The sequence below is a fragment of the Rhinolophus hipposideros genome, assembly GCF_964194185.1.
Source record: "Rhinolophus hipposideros genome assembly, chromosome: 1".
NCBI lineage: Eukaryota > Metazoa > Chordata > Mammalia > Chiroptera > Rhinolophidae > Rhinolophus > Rhinolophus hipposideros.
The window spans coordinates 15313283-15334848 of NC_138047.1; the positions used below are offsets into that span (position 1 = coordinate 15313283).

General features: G+C 33.2%; 1 protein-coding gene across 4 annotated transcripts in view; it reads left to right on the forward strand.

The window, feature by feature from the left end:
• Window positions 1-21566, forward strand: part of DNAJC1 (DnaJ heat shock protein family (Hsp40) member C1) — a 199512-nt gene that overhangs the window by 69618 nt on the left and 108328 nt on the right. For all 4 annotated transcript variants that reach the window (XM_081056433.1, XM_081056434.1, XM_081056431.1 and 1 more), the window contains exons 2-6: window positions 3774-3875; window positions 4363-4409; window positions 10952-11117; window positions 11968-12065; window positions 13046-13139. In XM_081056433.1, the coding sequence (XP_080912559.1) occupies window positions 3774-3875; window positions 4363-4409; window positions 10952-11117; window positions 11968-12065; window positions 13046-13139 (507 nt within the window). The remainder of the gene's footprint in view (window positions 1-3773; window positions 3876-4362; window positions 4410-10951; window positions 11118-11967; window positions 12066-13045; window positions 13140-21566) is intronic.

Here is a 21566-nt window from a genome sequence, read left to right on the forward strand (position 1 = left end):
AGGCCCTTGGAGTTCCCTACTTTTCTGTTTCTGCTGATGCCCCTCTCATTGCACTGTTTCAACTTTGATAAACACATATTACTTTCATAGTTTTTTTATGTGTTTTTTTTTTTTTTTTAAGAATGACCACATGTCTCTTCTTTTTGTTTTTTAATAGAATTGTTGCGGTTATCACTTTTTTGGGGGGCGGGGAAGGGAACAGGGCTTTATTGGGGAACAATGTGTGCTTCCAGGCCTTTTTTCCAAGTCAAGTTGTTGTCCTTTCAATCTTAGTTGTGGTGGGTACCGTTCAGCTTCAAGTTGTTGTCCTTTCAGTCTTAGTTATGGAGGGCGCAGCTCAGCTCCAGGTCCAGTTGCCATTTTCTAGTTGCAGGGGGCACAGCCCACCATCCCTTGCGGGAGTCGAACTGGCAACCTTGTTGCCTCTTGTGGTTGAGAGGCCAAGGTTAGCAACCTTGTTGCCTTGTGGTTGAGAGGACACATTCCAACCAACTGAGTTATCCAGGAGCTCAGCGGCAGCTCAGCTCAAGGTGCCGTGTTCAATTTTAGTTGCAGGGGGCGCTGCCCACCATACCTTGCAGGACTCCAATCGAACTGGCAACCTTATGGTTGAGAGGATGCTCTCCAACCAACTGAGCCATCCGGGAGGCAGCTCAGCTCAAGGTGCCATGTTCAATTTTAGTTGCAGGGGGCAGAGCCCACCATCCCGCACCACCATCCCTTGCGGGACTCCAGGAGTTGAACTGGCAACCTTGTGGTTGAGAGCCCACTGGCCTATGTGGGAATCGAACCGGCAGCCTTCGGAGTTAGGAGCACGGAGCTCCAACTGCCTGAGCCACCGGGCCGGCCCCCACATGTCTCTTCTTAATGCAGGTTATCCAAGTATTAAGGTAGTTCTTATTCAGCTTGCCCAAGAACAATATCCAATTTAGAAGGAAAAGAATTCTGGCAATTGAACCTAGTAGATCTTCTGATGTCCACAGTGGGGCCAGTCTACCTATAGCCCTATCAACAATGTTTTCTCTGCAGACCAGAGAGAGAAAAGGCCTAATCCACTGAGTATTGGCAATAAATGTTCTAAAATTTAGGTCTCTAGTAGAAATATGACATAAATGTGTTAGGAAAGCTAACACATATCATGGTCTTAACCTTAAGAAAATGCAGTAGACCACATTCTCATTGTTGTTATGTGGATGTTTTCCATCTAGTTTATCAGATCAATAAAAATGTGACAGTTGCTCTCACTGCCTTCCCAAAGCTGTAGCCCCCTCTGAAGTGACTCAGCCCAAATCTACTAACCAAATCTAAAGAGCCAACATAGAGAGCTGTGATTCTGAGGCAGTGTTTTCTGCGTCTGAATACTCTTTTCATCTATTGTGTTTGCCCGAAAAGAAGACCTAGCCAGACCATCAGCTCTAATATATATTTTGGAGCAAACATTAATATAAGACCCGGTCTTATGTTAGATAAGACTGGATCTTATAGTAAAAGAAAACCAGGTCTTATATTAATGTTTGCTCCAAAAGACGCATTAGAGCTGATGGTCAGGCTAGGTCTTATTTGGGGGGATACATGGTGTTTATCAGCAATTTGAACTTAAGCAAGTTACTTAACCTCTTGGTGCCTCACTTCACCAGTAAAATGGGCCTGATAACAACTATTATCTTGTAACTGTGTTATGAGGATAAATTAAGTTTCACTAAGTAATTCACTAAAACTAAATACATACATAAGCTACTTGGAGGTGCATCTTGTCCGGAGCATGTCTTTGTAGACAGGGAAATCTTTGAGATTTTCAGTTCTATCCACTTAGGATGGCACTTATTGGTGAAATAACCCTGCTGGGCAGATTCTCGAAAAGAAAATAGGCAGGCATTATTTGTGTGTAGCCTGAGAGGCTCATTCCTTAGTCAGGAGGAAACTATCTACAGCTGACTGGTATAAAACAAGGTTGGGAAACAGCCTCATAATGTGTAATGATCTGGGGGTCTGGGTAGATGGACCAAGATGGTGGGAGGTAAAGCTAAAAAGATTGGAAAAGACAGATGATGAAGGCACTTGGGAGTTACTGAAGCGTTTGAAACAGGAGAGCCATCTGGTCACATTTACATTTAGGTACAAACTGTGGCAGAAGAATGGAAGATTGGGGTCAGCATGGCAAGACTAGAAGAAGGGAAATGCCTTAGGTGACTATTAGTCATATTCATTTTTAAGTAAGTCATAGATGGTTCATAATGAGCATGTATTAATTTCGTAACTCAAGAAAATGCATAAGCTCCTATTTTGTAAGAAATTTATTTTTGGAATTTCTTTATGATACAGTCCCAATTTAATAAAATCTAAAATTAGAGTCTCAAACAGAATGATTATTCATTTGACACTTGACCTCTTTGTGCAACAAAATTTCCATCACATATTTTCAGTGTAATCATGCTTTCTACATGTTACCTATTATATAACTAAAGGGAATACATCAATTCCATTTAGCAGATTAGAATGAAAATTATTACCGTATTACCCACAAAACTTATTCTGCTAATTTTATAGTTCCTCAGCCCTCCACAAGTCACACCTAAGTTGAAACTTTTAAGTCAATTGATAGCCTGTAGCAATAATTTCCAGAAAATCGAAACTGAAAATAATGGTTTATAAAGGAAAGCTTGACAAATTATAGTCTTACTTTGCCTCTTTTCAGCTCTATTTCTTTAACAGCTATTTTGTCCTAGTTATACAGATTTTTGTTTTGTTTTGGTGTTTCAGTCATTTGAACTTTTTAGTAAAGTGGTTTTAGGAATTAACTGGAGAAATATTCAGCTATAAAGTGAGATTAACTTTAATAAGCAACTTTATGATCATTTTGTCCCACTGTGATTATGGTAGTTATTAGCATAACTTTTAAACTTATGAAGTTTTAAACCCAACTTGATACTGTGTTCTTTGTTACTGTATTTTATTATTATTTGTTATTGTATTTTATAATGGCCATGTAAAATGATGTTCTCTGAGTTTACCTGTGCACACAGGATTACATAAAATGTAATTTTAACGTCCACTTAATCCAAAGTACTCTTACTGAACTATTGTGACTTTTTAAATACATTTAAACTATATTAGTAATACATAAACAGTGGACAAATTTATTTCTACAAAGCAGACTGTGGAAACTGGATACCACTGAAAACACCCTTTACAGTACTAAAAAAGTGTTAAGTACAATATATATAAATACTTTTAAATAGAATTATTTTGGATAAATGCAAATTTAACTTTAAAAAAAGCATACTTTTGACATGTGAAATTAAGATTCCATAGGCTGTTGCTTGATGGTAAATTCAATATAAATAACAATGAAGAAATCACATATGGTAGGCCTGGGAAACTGGCTTTAAGATTCTCAAATAAATAACAACCTTTGAAAGCACACAGATGTATTAATTTTTAATTTGTTTCTTTTTGATCTCTTAATTACTGAAAAAGATTTATTGGTTAATTTTAGAAAGGCAAGTGTTTGAAAAGTTTTGCCAAATACTGTCTTCTGTAAATGACTGTATGGTAATGAAAAGTTAAGAGGAGAGCCAAATTAGATTGAATAATTGTTCAGTCATGTGGGGCAGGCCAGTTGCATAGCCTGGTTGTTAGTCTGATTGCTCAAATTACATTGCCTGGGGTCCTGCACTTGGTTGGCTGTCTTCTCAGATCTTAACAAGGTTCTGGGAATTTCTTTTTCTGACAAAGTTTGCTTTGTGTTTTTCCCCTCCCCCCACCACCTCCAGGATGCTTCATCTGCAGACATTAGAAAAGCATATCGTAAGCTTTCATTAACTTTGCATCCAGACAAGAATAAAGATGAAAATGCAGAAACTCAGTTTAGACAAGTAAGTGAAATATGCTGTTATATTTTTGTGACAAATTTATAAATGTTTATGGTAGAAATAGTAACTTATATGTAGAATATTTCCATTTGAAAATGAGGTTGTAGTTTAGAAATAATGTATATGTGTGTATTCACTTTTTTACAAAGTAAGTTTTTACTAACATTTTTTTTTATATTAGACTAAATTGTTGGAGGGTCATAATAGTCATAATTTTCTTGTCTAAATTACAGCTTTTGCTTTTTTTGAAAAAGCACATTTTAAGATAATTATTACTTCCGCATATTTCACAAAGATTTATTTTGGTCAAGCATTTTTAACCTCTGAAGGTGTTACTGAAAACATAAAGAGTACTTACAATTAAGGTTTTATCTGTTCATTGCATTTATGAGCACATACAGTTTTCTGCATGAGCATTATAGTGTGTTCACCTGCCTAAGTGATTTATAGTTGAGAGTATTCTTATTTTAAAGTAATGTTTCTATTTTAGTTGGTGGCCATTTATGAAGTTTTAAAGGATGATGAACGAAGGCAGAGGTGAGTGTCCGTTTCCACTTTTGAATCAAGATGTTAGTTTGATGTCTTAGTTTATAAAGGAAAGAATTGTCTCATTAAACACTTTATAAGTTAGTATTTTATTTTTGTTCCTTCCAAGACATGCAGTGTTTTTAGAATATATGTTTACAGCAGAGTTAATTTAAATTCAAAATATTCACTAGGTTGATTCAATACTTGTAGATTTCAGGATCATGAGTCATAATATTAGCAACTCATGGCTTCATTAGAAAAGATTTTTAACATGAGTGTTTATGCCCTGGGAAATACAACTAACACTTGACTTCAAATGCCCATTCATTTTTGATAATAATAGTTCCTATCTGTGCTTGTTGGTCCTTTTTTCCCCCATTCCTTAAATGTTTTAGAATAAGGCTGTTAGTGATATTCAAGTTATTACCATTTCTTGATGTTTCCTCACTCTCAAAGTAATAAACCCAATTTGCGAGTAAGAGAACAGACTTGTATGAGTCTGTAGAAGATGGAAGTGGAAGAAGAATATCTGCTTTCTATTTCTCTCGCCTCCTTCCCTTCCCTTACTCTGCTCCAGTGATTCTGCATTTACGGTTAGTTAGTGGAGTCAGCCCCCGCACTCGGAGACTTCCTTCTCTGTGCCCCCTTCAGAACAGTAGTAATGTATTTATACAGTGGTTTATAGTGCCAGTGACCTAAGAGGAGACGGCAGAGAGGCCTCTTCCTCTACTTTACAATGTGTGGAATGTAGACACTCTTGCAGTGGCCTTCAAAGTTTAAGTCAGACCCACAATAAGGAATACATTTTACATCATGCCTCCAGACACACGCACACGCGCACACACGAAACCAAAATTTCACAAAACACCTTTTTGTGTGTGTGAACCAGACTGATATTTTCTATTCTTGGCTAGTCTAGACTAGTGTTTTTCTTTTTAAAAACAATGCTAGTTGTGGCATACTAAATTGATTTCCTGAGCCACTAGTGGGCCACAATTCACAGTTTGAAAATGTTGTTCTACATTAAAAGACAACCTTTAAAGAAAAAAATAGGTATTGGACATTTTAGTCTAGGCCAGCCTAATAATCTGTATCTCTCTATGAGGGCTAATATATCTTAAAGACAACCCCCAAAATTATGCTATGTGACGTTCTGAATCTTTCTTCAACTATGTTATCTGGAATTATTCTGTATCCTAAAATGTTAGCTCCCACTGTTGGTTCTCATCCTAACTCTTTAATTTGAATACCTCAGTTGTCACATTGCAAAGCAAGGACTCGGGATATTCTCTTGAAGTGTTCTTTGCTTTATAACAAGGGCTGGCATTGGTCCAGAGACCATAGCAGACATTCCTCTGGTTTGAGATAATCCATAGTGTTGAAAGAGTCCTAGAAGTATGTTGAAACAAGTGTTGGTCATTCTGTGCATATTTTTCGTTGGTTTCTCTCACCCAGTCCTTAGTTTTGTTTCACACATCAAGAATGTGTCTGTAAAGATAGCTTTATTTAGTCTCCCTACATCTTTGGCATCAGATTTTGTCTTTTTGTTTGCTGTTTTCTTAAAAGTCAGTAATCTTTGTAACAATTTCTTTCAATTACTGGAATTATTTATCTCTTTTCAGAACAAATCACTTATGTATAAATTGTTTCTTCATTAAGGCAGACTCATCTAACGTTTTCTTTTTAGGATTAGTTCCCTTTGCATTTATTTTAGAGTGTTAGTAGAAAAAATGGATCTGACAGTTACACAAACAGCTGTAGTATTTATACCCCTTGAGGGACAAGTAACTCTTTGGTGACTGGTTTTCCCTGAGGCAAAAGTCTTAACTAATCAAGCTAAGAATCATTCCTCTAAAGCTTGCGCCTGAGGCCAGGTGACCTATGAGTACTTAAACCTATAGGAGAAGTCACCTCTACAAATAATTACCTAATGTTTATAATTCCTTTAGAGGGGAGAAAAAAAAACATAGTTTTATCTTCTAAAAGAAGATTGTCTTATTCTTCTAGTAAAAAATGCTCTTTGGTGTCACAATTATTTGTTGTAAATATTCATTAAATAAATGTTTTTAATGTGTATCCTTCCAGGAATTTGCAATTTGGAAAATTGTCATAGACCTGTTTCCTATTTATTTGCCTTACAAATAATTGTGTTCTCACTGAAATCAGGTACATTGTTTAAATTTTGGTAGAAAAGGGAATAGCAATGAAATAAACTGGATAACCCTTTTACTTTTCCTAGAAAAAGGTAAATTTTATTTTATTTTTTAAACAGCCTTTTTTAGGTATAATTTGTGTACCATAAAAGTCACCTATTTTAAGTGTACAATTCAGTGATGTTTAGTGAATTTGCAGAGCTGTATAAACCACCATAATCCAATTTTAGAACATTTCCATCACCTCAAAACACTTCTTCAAGCTCATTTATAGGCAGTCCCCATAGTGATCCCAGCCCTAGGCAATCACTGATGTTTCTATATCTATAAATTTGTCTTTTCTGGACATTTCATATTAGTGAAGTCGTGTAATATGTAGTCTTTTGCATATGCCTTCTTTCTATTATCATAATGTTTTTGAGATACATCCATATTGTAGCATATACCAGTAGTTCATTCTTTTTTATTGCTGAATAGTATTCCATATACCACTTTTTTTTTTATCCATTCACGAATTGGTAGACATTTAGGTTGTTTCCACTTTGGGGCTATGATGAACAGTGCTGCCACGAATACTCACAGTGTGAACAGATGTTTTCATTGTGTTGGGTAGCTTCCTAGGAGAGCATTGTAAATAAACTTCTAAGCCTTTTCTTCCTCGCCAAGGCATAGACTGGAGCCTGGAAGTAACAACTTCTGGTTAGTGGAAAGAAGCCTAGCATAGCAGCCTTTTCTAAACTCCTTAGATAGATTGCTGAGTACTAGCTGAAATAAAGCACTGAGTAGGTACCAGTCGTACATATATACACTAGGTTGTGCTTTAGTAATACTGACATATTTACTTTAAAGTCTACTTTAAATTTTTACCAATATTCTTTTGCTAACCCAGTTGTGCAACTTTAAATTTGGAGGGGAGATTGGTCTATTTTATGGTACTATGTTTGTAAGAGTTGAAAGTATTTTAGTTTAATAAATAAAATCATGTTTTATTTACAAACTCAATGATGAAAAATATAGTTATATCATCCTTCCTTTGCTAAACTTTTACAAATCCATTACCTAGTTATTGTAAATGTGATTACAGATGTGTTTGAATAAAAATAAACATTAACCTGAAAATAAGAAATCTTAGTACCTTCCTCAATTAGGAGATACAAGATATCTATTATATACAATATATAAAGTACTGTGTGTGTACTACAGTTTGGGGCATATATATATATATATATATATATATATATATATGTACATATATATATATATATATATATGTAATAAACATTTTATAAAGGAAGAGTGAGATCAATTAATTTAGACTTCTTTCCTGTTTATGATCTTTCTACAATTAATTTTTACTCTTAAGGTTCAAAATGTGACCTAAATGGATGTTGCTATTGTTTAAAGCTAAAAATTCAAACTTTTTGTATGCAGGTAAATTGACAATATAGGCAAATGCTGTAATTATTTAAACATTCATTTTCATAATATACATGTTTTATATTTTAGTTTCATATTTACTATTTTATATTTCAAACTATGATGTTTTAAATTTACATAAATTTTTTCTTCTGGTAATTTAAACATTTTTAGATTTATTTGCTTTCCGGTGTTTATATTAGGCTAAATATGTTTGATGAATTGTATTATAGAATAGAGCTCACTAATGATTATGTAACCGTTGTTATATATTCATCATGTACATTTTAAGAAAATCAAAGTAAACATATATAAGGCTATTTGTTGGATCTGTGGAATCAATTAATATTTTAATTTTGAAGATAATGCCTTTATAGTTCCATATGCTTCTTTGCATTAGTGATTTTTTTCATCATAGAGGTTTACTTTTCTATTTTCTTAGAACACATTCATAAATGTGTGCATTCCTAATTGGATTTTAACAAATTGTTAGGAGCAGTTTGTATGAGCTAATCACAGAACATTTTTACAGTGTTATGTGTTTAATATAGAAAAAAGCATAACAGTGATGTTTTAAATTTTATGTGTTAACACATTTTTTTCTTAAAACTACTTATGAATATAGTGTCTATATCTTTTTAAAAGTATCTATTTTTTCAGTGTTTCAGGAAAGCAGTGATTTCTCTTTCAACAGCATATATTCTAAAAAGTGAACTATAATAAAAGCTATCTTACCTTAAAATGGCCAGTCGTGTGAGCCATAATGTTCATTGATAGTAAAATCAATAGAGCATTGATTGTAAGCTTAATCCTCGGAGACTGTTGTTTAGAGTGGCAGACATAGCCTAGTAAATATCTAGTTCTGTTTAATGTGTTCAGTGCATGAAGTTCTGCTGTCTTGAATTTGGCTGTACACTAAATACAATTTATATGTGCAGTAGAAAATAGTTAACAGAACATAGCATTTCAACAAGATGATGATAAAATTTGATGTGACATTCATAACTATAAGTTCAGCTTGTTTTTTTTCCATTACACTTTAGATCTAAAACAAATTTAATAATTAGTAATGCTCTTAGGTAGTTGTTGCCACTTTCTTAGGTATTCTTCATTAATAACCATACTTTTTACATGAAGTTATTTCATGGGAGAGATTAGCTGAAAATAATGATCTTCATAGTCACCTTTTTTTCCCCGCAACAAATCTGAAGTGGACTATAGATTTAGAATAAATTCAGGACTTAACATTCACTGGACTTCATTCGAATGTTGTAATCTTGCATTATACCACTTGAAACCTTTTTGCCAATACATTTCTAATTTAAAATGAGTCAGTTATCACAAAGATAGATTTAAATATAAATTTTTGAGGACAGGAATGATAGCTTTGGATGAAATCCTATTATTTCCATATTAGTGTTGCTTATAAATATTGAAAAAGAATATTTAACATGAAAATTTTTCTAGTTCAGCCACTCCACAACCGTATATTAATTTGTAGACTCATATACCACACAATTTGCCTTTTAAGAGTTTAGTAGTAATTAACGTCCTTTGCTTTGAACATTGGTTATTCTGATCTGCAATTATTATTAATAATATAAATTGATATAAAAGTCAGGTTTTCTAGATTTGCTAATAAAATATATTTTGAATTTGTAACCAATATCTTTTTACTGAAAAAAGAAGTTGCCTGTAATAAATCCTCTGCTTTATTTTTTTAAGCATATCTCCAAGGTATCAATTTAATAACTATCAAAGTAGCTACTGCAGTTGTTGCATTTAAATTGATTTACATGTCAAGACTGGCAGTTTAGCAGCTGCGCTATTATTCCTAGATCGGTCAATTTACTTGAGAAAAACCTACTACTGAGTTCTACTGACCTGCCTGACAATATAGGCCCTATTTCTATTCCTGTAATTAGGCCTGCAACTAACTCAGAATATTTTTAATTAAAATATTTTGGTCAATGTGTTGCACCAAATTAGGCCTTTCAGTGAAGATTTAATTCTGGAAATAGTGTGATTAGAATATTTAATGAGTTGTGTTCAGTTAAGATTAACAGGTTGTGTGTTTTGAACATGTAGTGTATGTTTGTGACCATTCTGAGTTTTACAATCATAAATGTTATTCCTGATTTTTAACCTTAAAGATATTTGCCTCCGTAACTGTCTGACAGGTCAATTTAAATTCAGTTGAAATTCTATTATAAAGAAAGCTGATTTAGGTGCATTAATAGGATAGTTTTTATTTGTTACGCTCTCTCCTTCCAGCAAAGCCAAAAATGAGGAAATTCCCACTTAAATGTTTGCAAAGAAACAGTTTTATTGAGAAATATGACATAAACAATGGTTGTTTCCACATCTCTTTCTGATTTGGAAATTTTTTATTCTCTAAAGGAATGTGAGCAATACAAAATTAAAAGATGCTCATTTTATAGGCTTTTACATCGTTAAAAAGCTTTCATAAAATAATATATATAAATATTTTAACTTTGAACCATACGTAGTTCAAAGGTGGAAATAAAAGCATTGACTAGAAAATGTGTCCTGATTTGATTGAATTAGTGGGTAATTCATGGTAACAAATAGAGCTCTTATCTTGATTTTTCTGCCATTGAGGCCCTTTTGTTGCTGACTTCTATGGTGGGGTCTTTACAGCCAGCCGACTCTGACACAGAGGTAGACTATATGGCTCCTGTAGTTTAGATGTCATTCCAGAAGTCACATCATTGGGGTCCTGTAAAAACACAAGGTCTGGTATCCACAGTATATTACTGTGTACCTTTTTGAAGATTGTCTGTGACTGAACTTACATACAGTGTTTTGAAATTATAGGCTATTGTAATGCTGATAATCTACATAAATGTTATCTAGTTTAGAGAAATTCTTTACTTTCTCCTTTTTTAAAATATACATACAAATAAAGGGATTTTTACATTTCAAACTCCCCATGAAAAACTGTTATATTTGCTACTGTAGGTATGATGATATTCTGATCAATGGACTTCCAGATTGGCGACAGCCTGTATTCTACTACAGGCGAGTGAGAAAAATGAGCAATGCTGAGCTGGCATTACTTTTGTTCATTATTCTCACAGTGGGTCATTATGCTGTGGTTTGGTCAATCTACCTGGAAAAACAACTGGTAAGTGTTGGTAATAAATCAAATGATTTAGCTTCCTTAATTTTATGGAATTTCAGACATTTATTTTTCAACTGATGAAATTTTCAATTTTTCTGTATATACTCCTCATCCCAATAGTTTTATGCTCAGTATTTATTATTGTTTGATATGTTTCTAAGTCAAGGAGAACCCATGACATAAAAAAATATCCTTCCTTTTAAAAATGTGACATTTGAGTTAGTTAAAAGATTCTGTGAAGGCCAAATATCTAGCTGAAAATTAGAAAGTAGAGCCATGTTTTCCTATCACCTTGCAAATAGAAATCTTTTTATGTAAAAATGATTTTAGAAATGTTTGTGTCAAAGGCCATTATATAAAGAATTTTTTAAAGTTTTTAACACTTGAAATGAGTTTAATTTTATAATTTCAGAGATCAGTTAGTTAAAAAATTGTTACGTTTTTCTAATAAACTGGTATATATTTTTTTTGCTATGGATATTTATATGCTAAAGATAATCAAACATATTTATCAGTATTCATGAATTAGCATCTGTTTACTCATTCTTTTTGAAGTGACATTATTAAAGTTGGATGAATGAGAAAAAGTAAGTTGAATGCTTTCTCTTAGAAAACTTTGATTACTATGGAGATACACATGACTGACAGTGCTAAACTTCATGTGTGTTTAAGGACTGGATACCATGGCAACACTTATTGTTAAAGATTGATGATTTTACTTAATCATGTTGGACCCTACATACATTTGCATAAATGTTCCTCTATAATGTTTACCCTTCACAGAAGACTCTTGATAACATTTGAAGAGTACATGTTAATGATAACCTGTAACCATAATTCTTTCCACATTAAGGATGAGCTGCTCAGTAGAAAAAAGAGAGAAAAGAAAAAAAAGACAGGCGGCAAGAGTGTGGATGTATCAAAACTTGGTGCTTCAGAAAAAAATGAAAGGTGGGAACATACAAAGAATATTTCATATTTTGAAACTGTTTAGAAATCTTTCTTTAATGTGATTCAACCTCATATGTATTTCCATTTCAGATATGCTAACATTTATATTTGTAGAAGGTTTGTGGAAGGCTAATAGTGTGCCATATTAGTTTATGAGACAAATTCTGATCTTAAGCAAAGTTCTATCATTTTTTTCCCTTGTGAAGTGTTAATATATATTTCAGTAATTAAAACCCCAAATTCTTGTAGTTTGAAATTTGTATCCTGTACTTTAGAAACAAAGTATTACTAGACCAATCTATCACTTTAGTGTTTAGCTCAGGAGTGACAATATGTGCAGAGGCAGTGATATGCAGTGAACTCAGAAAGATACCACCATTTCTTCTATGGATTCATAGAAAGAAAGGGTTTAAATAGTTCACACAGCAGGACAGGAACCGGACCAATGTGAGATAGAGATCAGAAACTGTTCTGCCTGTCTTCTAGTCTGATGACATCGGTGAGTAATGCTTCAGTGAACTTCAAATGACATTAATTTTTATGTATTGGTTTGTTTATGCTCCAGTCTTCATATCTGCTTGTCAGCACTTGGGAACACTCTGATGATGTTTAGTCTTTTATAGCCGAAGTAATCATAAGGTTTAAGAATTCATTTTGCACAACCGATGAAAAGTCTGAGTTAGAAAGAGGGCTTTTGTTTCTTTGTGTTTATAACTTGATTAGGAGACTCCTTACCCAAAATCTAAGCCTTCTCTTACTTGCTATACATACTGCGTTTGCTTAATTACTGTATTTCATGATAGAACACGTCAGAGATGTATAAGTGACACATGTATAAGTGATACATGTCAAATATTTCATTGAAACATTTCTTCTTTTGTGTTGAAATAGCCATTCTAAACAGAAATCATGATCTTTATAAAAATATTTTTTCTCCTAACTTTCTCTTTTTTGCTTCTTTGCTTTTGTTTTCCCTTTAGATTGCTTATGAAACCACAATGGCATGATTTGCTTCCATGCAAGCTGGGGATTTGGTTTTGCCTTACACTAAAAGCATTGCCTCATCTTATCCAGGTAAAATGTACCTCTTTCATTTAATATTAGATGTTTTCATTTTAATTATTCATGAAATAATTTATGCCTGTGTCTGCTCTTTGAATGCTGGTATACAGTGAATGCTTCTTAATGCTGATTGAATAGTGTTTTTGTAAGTGTAAACCTAATTTCGAATAGTTCTAAAATTATTTAGGTATCTAATCCTATAACTCTCTCTTACATTGCTTTTAGGACACCTTAGAATTCCAAAGCACTGGAAAAAGGGGGAAAATACTATCTTTAGGACAGATATAAAGGCAACAAAAATTTAATTAGCTGTTATCAGTTAAGGCATATTCAGTAAAAATAAAAAAGTGGGATTCAAATAGCTTACAACCCATTAGTTCAATAGCATTTAAATACATAGTATAAAAAAAGAACTTTACATGAACATATGTTTAATTATGCAAAAATAAGTTTTCCATTTTATTTGTAATTAAGTGTAGTGAGGACACTGTCTTATATTGGTAATCAAAGTTTCTTTGCTAGTCTTGATCACAATAGAATATGGGTACATGTCATATTTATATGGCAATTTCTGTTACATTTTTTATATTTGATGTACCAAAGCATATTTTATTAAAATGCTGCTTTGTTAATTTTGATTACTGCATCTGGTTAGAAAATTCCCCACACATGAACATCATATTTGAAAGTATATGTTGTTTTATTGTACAAATTTTGAGGTTCTTTGAGGTTATAATTTTGGGGAGGAAATGTTTTATTTCAGAAAACAAATGTTTAGAAACAGCTAGAGAGCCAGATATTTCTACCCAGTTCTTCCCACTTCTTTTCACATATGAGAGCCGTTTTTCCTAATTGTTTAAGGCAATGAATGACTCCAGCTTCTGCATTTTATTCTCCTTTTTCCTCTCAGAACAAAAATTTTTTATTTGAAGGGAAACATGAAATGAAGATCACTAATCTTTTTCCTAGCCTTTGAGAAATTATTTACCAGTTCGTGCATCAAAATAGTTCATCTTAATAGTTACTACTTACAAAATTGTATATTTTGCTTACCAGAAGAGAGAAAATTGGAATATTTTGGTAATTTAAAAACTTTTATTTTTATTTAGCATATTGTATTATTTATTTAAATAAAAATCCACAATCTTTGTACCTATGTAGGACTTAATAAGAGAGAGGTATGAGAAGATGTGACAAAAAAGTATTTTAAGACGTATTTTCTTATGTGTTTTGAGTAATTATTTTTTGTCAGCTTTAGAATCTGTGCAATAGGCAAACCAAAGTATAGATGAATTTAAAAGTATAGTCAACAGACAGTATAAATGGAATGTCACATAAAATGTCAATCTGAAACACTTCTTTATAATTTTAATCTAAGTCATTTGAAACAGTTTATTTGGTAAAATTAATATATTTTTTGGTTAGCATGCAGGATAATTTGCAAAAATAGAACCAATATATTAAGATGCCTTAGATTTACAAGTTATTATTCTACATTATCTGCCTACTGTATTGGACCAAACAGATTGTTTTGCCTCATCATAAATTTGTAGGACATGTACAAAAATGAATTTTACAAAAATGCTTTAGTCACTTTAGAAACTTTTTTTAAACTGTTAGATCAGTTTGAATTTTAAAAGTTTTACTTACTTGGTGGTACCTGTTGCCTTTCAGTTTTGAGATGCAAGGCAGTTGGTTTTAAAAACCTTTGTAAACCTAATTTTTAAATTTTGGTCTAATCATTCCTTCCTGATAAATACATTCCACCAAGAAGAAAAGATAAGACAATTTTCCTCTTTTTAAGCAAATACTAGCTATTTTAATTCTCCTTTGAGGACAGAAGATCAGTTTTTCTCATGTATACTAACAAAATAATGTAGTATACTAGACTGTGATACAAATTGTAATAGTGAAAGTATTTTAGATTGAGAATCATATAACTATGTTTTCATAAGCACTAATAAAGCAATACTGAATAGTTGCTGTTAGGATTACATTTTTGACTGCTTTTATTTTCTGCTGTGACCTTTGTATTAATTTATCACCCATAAAATTGTGTAATGTGAATACATATGCCTTGTCTGCAACACTGAAGTTATGTGACAGTTCTGCAAGATCTGCTTAAGTAAGATATTTATGAAATTTGAAGCTCTCTTTACTTGAAGCAATCTGCATTGGTAATTGGTACACGGTTAAAAGGGAGCTCTACTAGAGCCCTAAGTATAAAAAATGATACACACACCCTTAAGCATTGTAAGCATGTACTTTACATTTATTCCCCACTCTTGTGATATAGAGCCATTGTTTTAATTTTAAATAGGAATCCTCCTTCTAGCGTAAACCATACTTATAATCTTGGTTTCTTTAAGGGCACATTTTCATTTGATTTCTTTAAAGAAGAATTAAACTAGATGCTTGTGAAGCAATGAAGTTGTATAATCCTTAGAGATTTTTATGATTTCCCCCAGTCTTTCATAATTGACCTACATCTAGTTAACAGCATTTTTAGCAAATCTTTTATTGAGCTCTCCAAAGCATTCACTTGGTTCTCATAGAAACAACTCCCATTTTTTACTCACTTTTCATCATTTTTTAATATAATATTTAACTGAATCTTGTAATTACTACAAGTATCACTGACACAAACAGGTTTAAGAGCAAAAACAACCAGTTCTTCTTGTGTGAATCCCTTGAATTTCATGGAAAGTTTATAACTGAGCTGCAAATATTTTGTGTAAACATAAAGCTATTGGAAAAGAAAGAGGGCCCAACCTAAAAGTAGGAGATTCAGAGACTTCCAGCAGATGGCCTTCAACTAGCAAACTCTGTACCCAGATTTTGTCCTTGTCCTTTCAACAGCTTATCTTCAACTTTTCCCTCCCTTTCTTCCTCTAAATACCCATCTCTTTATTATACTTCACATACATATATGGTTATTCAGTAGGATTTGGGAAAGTGGCAGTACTGGTTCAGTTTATGCTCCTGAAGTCACGATTTTGGCATCTAAGATCCCTAAAAAAAAACAAAAACGATTGCCTGATTAGATTACCTAAATTATTTTCTGTCTCCCTCCAAAAAATTACAAATGAGAATAGTTATATCAGTATTTGATGTGTAAAGCTTCTTCTGGTGAAATGTTTAGAAAAACAGTTTAGCTGGTTCAATAAAAATGTATTGAATATATCAGGACAAGGCAGTATATGGGACTATAGAAATGAATATGACTTCTGGGACTTTACAGTCAGGTAGAGATTATAGCACATAAATTAAAATAATTACGTAACATAATATAGTATTACAATATGGTACATAAGCTTCACATACGTAGTATAAACAATGACTTCTGTAAATGTTCAGAGAAATAAGATTGTCTACTTAGATTGGCCAAAGAAAACTAAAAGAAGGAGCCACATGAATTAAGTCTTGAAAGATGGATAGACCATTGACAATGAAGTACCCACTTTGTATATTAGGTAGTGTACAAAAATAATAAAATGACAGTAATTCCCATATAATCATACTGTGTTGAGGCTGAAGGAGACCTGAGGAAAACATTGTCCATCTTCTTTTAAAAAAAAAAATCACACAGCTAGTTACTATCATCTAAAACTATATCCTAGGTCTCCAGACTCTGTTTATACTCTAAAATATTTGGGAATATTACTTTTGGGAATTTATACTCTAACAGGTAAATCTGATATGACAAATCTATGCAGGACAGTTAGACAGAATGAAGTTTATTGATAAGACAGCAGAGTGTTTCCATCACGCACATCTGTCAAAGATACGTCTATATAGTTGGGAGTGGAAGAGTTAAAGTACAGAGTGGGAGTGGTTCTGTGATCAGGCTGAGTAAAGGTCAAAGTATCTTTGATAGTTCCCCTGCTTTTTGAGAGGGTTCTTAAGTATTACCTTTAGCATTGGGTTTTGTTCCTTTTCTTTGCTCTGAAAAAGATACTGGAAGAATTATAAGATTTGGTAGATTAGAATGAGGCCAAAAAACTAACAGCTGTTATATTTGATACATATAAAGTGTTTGATAATGTTAAATTAATATCAAACTTTTCCCAGATTGGAAAACATCCAAGGAAAAGATGTATAGATGATATTATATTTAGCAAAATGTACGCCCTATATCTTCATGTACCCACATATGCAGAAAAGTCAAAAGTCAAATAAGAAACCAAAGAAAAAGAATGTGCAGAGTGTAAATTGATGAATAGATGGAAGGTTAGTGTGTGCACGGAGAGATGAGAACATTAGAGAGAAGTAAAATGACTATGTGCAGAGATGCTGGGGAAACTTGAAAAAAATGTGTTTAGATAGCTAAGAAAGCAAATGAAATGATCAACAGAAAACATGGGGATATGAGTTAGAATATAACAAGGAACTTGGACTACATCAAGAGAGACATTGTACTCTTTGAGGCTATAATTTAATTTTAACATTAAAAGTATAATCCCTAGTGACACTTTCATAGTCTGTTTCTGTTCTTGTGGTAGTTTTGAAGGGGGTACTCGTTCTCTTGGAATCTGACTAAACCAGTCTTTTTGTGTTGGCTATGTTCAGTCTATAACCCCAAGAAATTTTTCTAACTTTCAAACTGCCTTTCTTGGATATTTTTAAATTGATCATTCACGTTCTGAAACATATTCAGAGCCATAAAAGTGGCAAACAATTGATGAGATATAACCAATGCTATGTGCATATTTTCAATTTAATTCTTATAACTTAGTTTATTTTTTATCACTTCCTATTTGAGTTGAAGCCTCATATATTTGGACCCATAATAATTTATATTGTTAACACTATCAATTTCTCGTACAAAATCAGTAAGTGCCAAGTATCCCAAGATTACCAATCTAAATCATAATTTGTTCATAGTTCTCTACATTTTCTTAAGTATTCAGAATTTATTTGATTCATAGTTGTTTCTCTGGGAATTTACCATTCAAGTTTCTACCTGCTCTGTTACATTTCTCAGCAACATAATTTATAAATATAAAACTCCTTTAGGTGTGCATTGCCTGAAATTATAAATTTTTCCCATTAAGTACCAGTCCCATCTTTTTTCACTGCCAAGCTGATCATACAGGAACACAGTAAAACTGAAAATTATTGTAGGAAATTTCAAGCATTCATAGCCCCACCCACTTTAGGATTTATAGGTTTCCTAGGGTAGTGTCTGAGAAAATAAGATGAATCTTCTCTTAAAAAATTTTACTTTAAAAAATAACAACTTGCCTAAGAGGAATACTATACTATACTTCTGGGGAGGTATCCTCCCTCTCCAGAAGCTTCTGCCATGGAAACTACAACTGTGGTCAAGCCTGGAGGTCACTGTCTGTTCAGTCAGAGCCTTTCCTTTCTAGACCCTTTGCTTCTGCTAGCTGGAGCTCAGTCAGAAACTAAATAAACGCAACATTCACAACTAATTAGCAAGGGAAAGGCTTCTAAAAGGCTAGGAGGCATTTGTAGCAAGCTGAATTGCCGTCTTGTGCACTCAGAGTTAAACACATATTTCCAAGGGATGAGAAAGGTCGCTTTTAGTACTCTAAGAACTTTTTCTAAAAAACTTTGATGAGCATCCTTTGTACAGGAAGCACGTGAACAAATGAGAAAGGAAGGAAAAGCCTGTCTGAATTTTTATAAGGCTGAAATTCTACTGCTACAGCAGGACAAAGATACAGGAAAATGGAAAGATCTCACAACATAAGACAAAGATTCCATTCCTTCTACCCTCTGAAAGGAGGGCAGAAGATGCAATTACTCAGAGGTGCAAAGGCAGAACATAGAGTCTTGTAGGTTATTGCTAGATGTAGAAAAGTTGAAAAACCATAAAATGTTAGGATGTTAGAGATATATAGTGTCTCATCAATTCCACATTTATAGATGAAAAGTACTTACAACTCAGATTGGTGAGGCAATTTGCTCAAAGTGACACAACTAGTTAATGGTAGAAATGAAATTTAAAGCAGATGAAAATAAGTATTAAAATGTAAGAAACATAAAAGCTAAGAATACATTTTCCCAATAGCGGGATAACTAGCTGGATAACTAGCTTTATAGTAAGTAAATAGTTGTCTGCTCTTAAACTCCCTACCAGAGTATGCAGGCTGATTGGAATTATTAAAAGTTGTAGGCTTGCAATGAATCAGTGCTGAATAGATAACTAATACAGTCACTTCTGTCTCTTAGCCCAACTGGAAAAAGTAGGTTTGAGGCCTTTCAACTCCTTGAATGCTACTGAGGAAGGCATAGCTTCTGGTTTTGTTTTGTTTTTATTTTATTACTGGTGAATTTGGTGTTATTATAGTTCTGTATAAAAATTTGGACTCTTATTCAACGTATACAATTTTAAAGTTTTCCTGTGTTTGTGTTCTTCATTGTAATTTCATTACACATTATATGTAATTCTGAGATTATAGTATAAATCAGTAGGAGAACAAAATTTAATATACAGCAAATGACTTTATTTATGGGCAGATTTTTAAAAATATACTGATGATACTTTCCTGTGCTGAAGGTTATATGTAAGCTTTAAACAAAAGAAATTTTGTTTGAACAATCAAAAAAAGAATGGATCATCCTCCATCTTTTTTGCAGCTTCCTCTCCTCAAGGCTCTTCCATGTTCCTTATTCACTTTAGGACAGGTGGTAGTATTTCCCTGTTCGTATCACCTAGATCAAGTTTTCCTTAGATTGTTTAATATTTTAACGTTTTTATGGAGAAGTAAACCAAAACATGACAAGTAATACCAGCTCAGCAAGTTATTTTATCACTTTAAGGAATTATGTCAATGATGTTAAAAGTTTATGATATGGATATTCTCCGTCTCACAACTACTAACCTTGGAAAAATTACATCTTCGAGGCTAAGATAAATTCTTTTGTTTTTAATTAAATTTATTGGGGTGACAAAGATAAATTCTTACCATCATTATGAAGCCTCTTCTGATCAGGCAACCCGAAAACTTCCTACTGCATATTCTCTGTACTAACTTCGTGTCACTTATTATTTGTGTTATAATCACAATAGACTGATAGACTCTGGCAAAGTACAGATCATTCTGAAATTCCAGAGACTTTAAATTTCCTTCTAGTTTATTCCACTTAATTGTTGGTAGGAAAGGGGACATTCTGTTCTAACTAGCCATTCAGGGACTTGGAACGTGACGTCTTTACCATCTTCCATGTGAAACATGTGGCTCCCAGGCTCACTGCAGCAAGAGTAGAGAGCTGGAGGATTGCGCAAGCTTTTCCATGCTTTGGTTTGAAGTGACACATGATATTTCCATCCGCAGCCCATCCAGAACTAGTTCCATGACCCCACCTAATCTCAAGAGGACAAGAAAAGTGGGGAAACAGATAGAATGTTGGGTGAGCACCACTCTCTCTTCCAATAATTCATTCAACAAACATGTATTGAGTGCTTACTTTGTGCCAGGTACTGTTCTAGGCCCTGGAAATATTAAATAGCATTTTTTTTTAAATAGCATTTTTAAAGACAAAAAAAAATCCCTGCTCTCTTGTAGTATTTGTTCCATGTTTTGGTTAATATTGATGGTTATTTTTACATATGCTTTGGGGACAATTGCTTGTCTTATATAATCTCCATATATCCTAACAGAGTACAACACATATATCAGTGGTTTAATAAAAAGTGTAAGTAAATATAACTGTTTAATGTATTCTTGTGCAGGATCCCAAGTTCTACACATACATACAAAGAATACCCAAAATATATAAATTCTTTAAGTTAGCCGTAGTTCTGTAATGTAAAATTAGCCCCTGCTTGTCTATGCAGACAGGCTTTGAGCCCTTTAAGAAATTTTGTTAAGTGTTAAGAGAGTCGCTTCTAGAATAAAAACTTTTGCTCATCTTCCATCCATAATGATTATAAACTACTTGAGGGTAGGAACTCTTTCTTTTGGGAACAGTGTAAACTCCATAGTTTTAATACAGTATCAGGGAGCTAAACCGAGGCAGTCCAGAGCCCTGATTGATTAAAGTAAGCGTTCCTTCATTCATTGAATATTTATTAAGTTTCTGTTATGTGCCAAGCAGTGTCTGTGGAGATGGGTGAAAAGTTTATAACCACGAGAAGTCTATAATTTCCAGTGTTGGTAAACTGGGGCTTATTCTGGACTCAAAGTGGTACTTTGTGCTTGTTTTCTCTACTTAACAATTATATTCACATGAATTAACCCCTCATGAAGAATGGGAGGGGGGAAAGCTTGAAAATAACTTCTCTTATTCAACCCCCTTTGATTACATGAATCTGAAAAATTAGCCACCTGGTCTCTTCTTGACTATTACCTACAAAGTCAGTCTATTTCATTTTCAGGTAATTCTAATTATTAGAAAGTTCTTCTTTGTGTTTATCCAAAATTTCTCCCAGGAACCACATACAGTGATTTATATCATTCTATTGTGTAA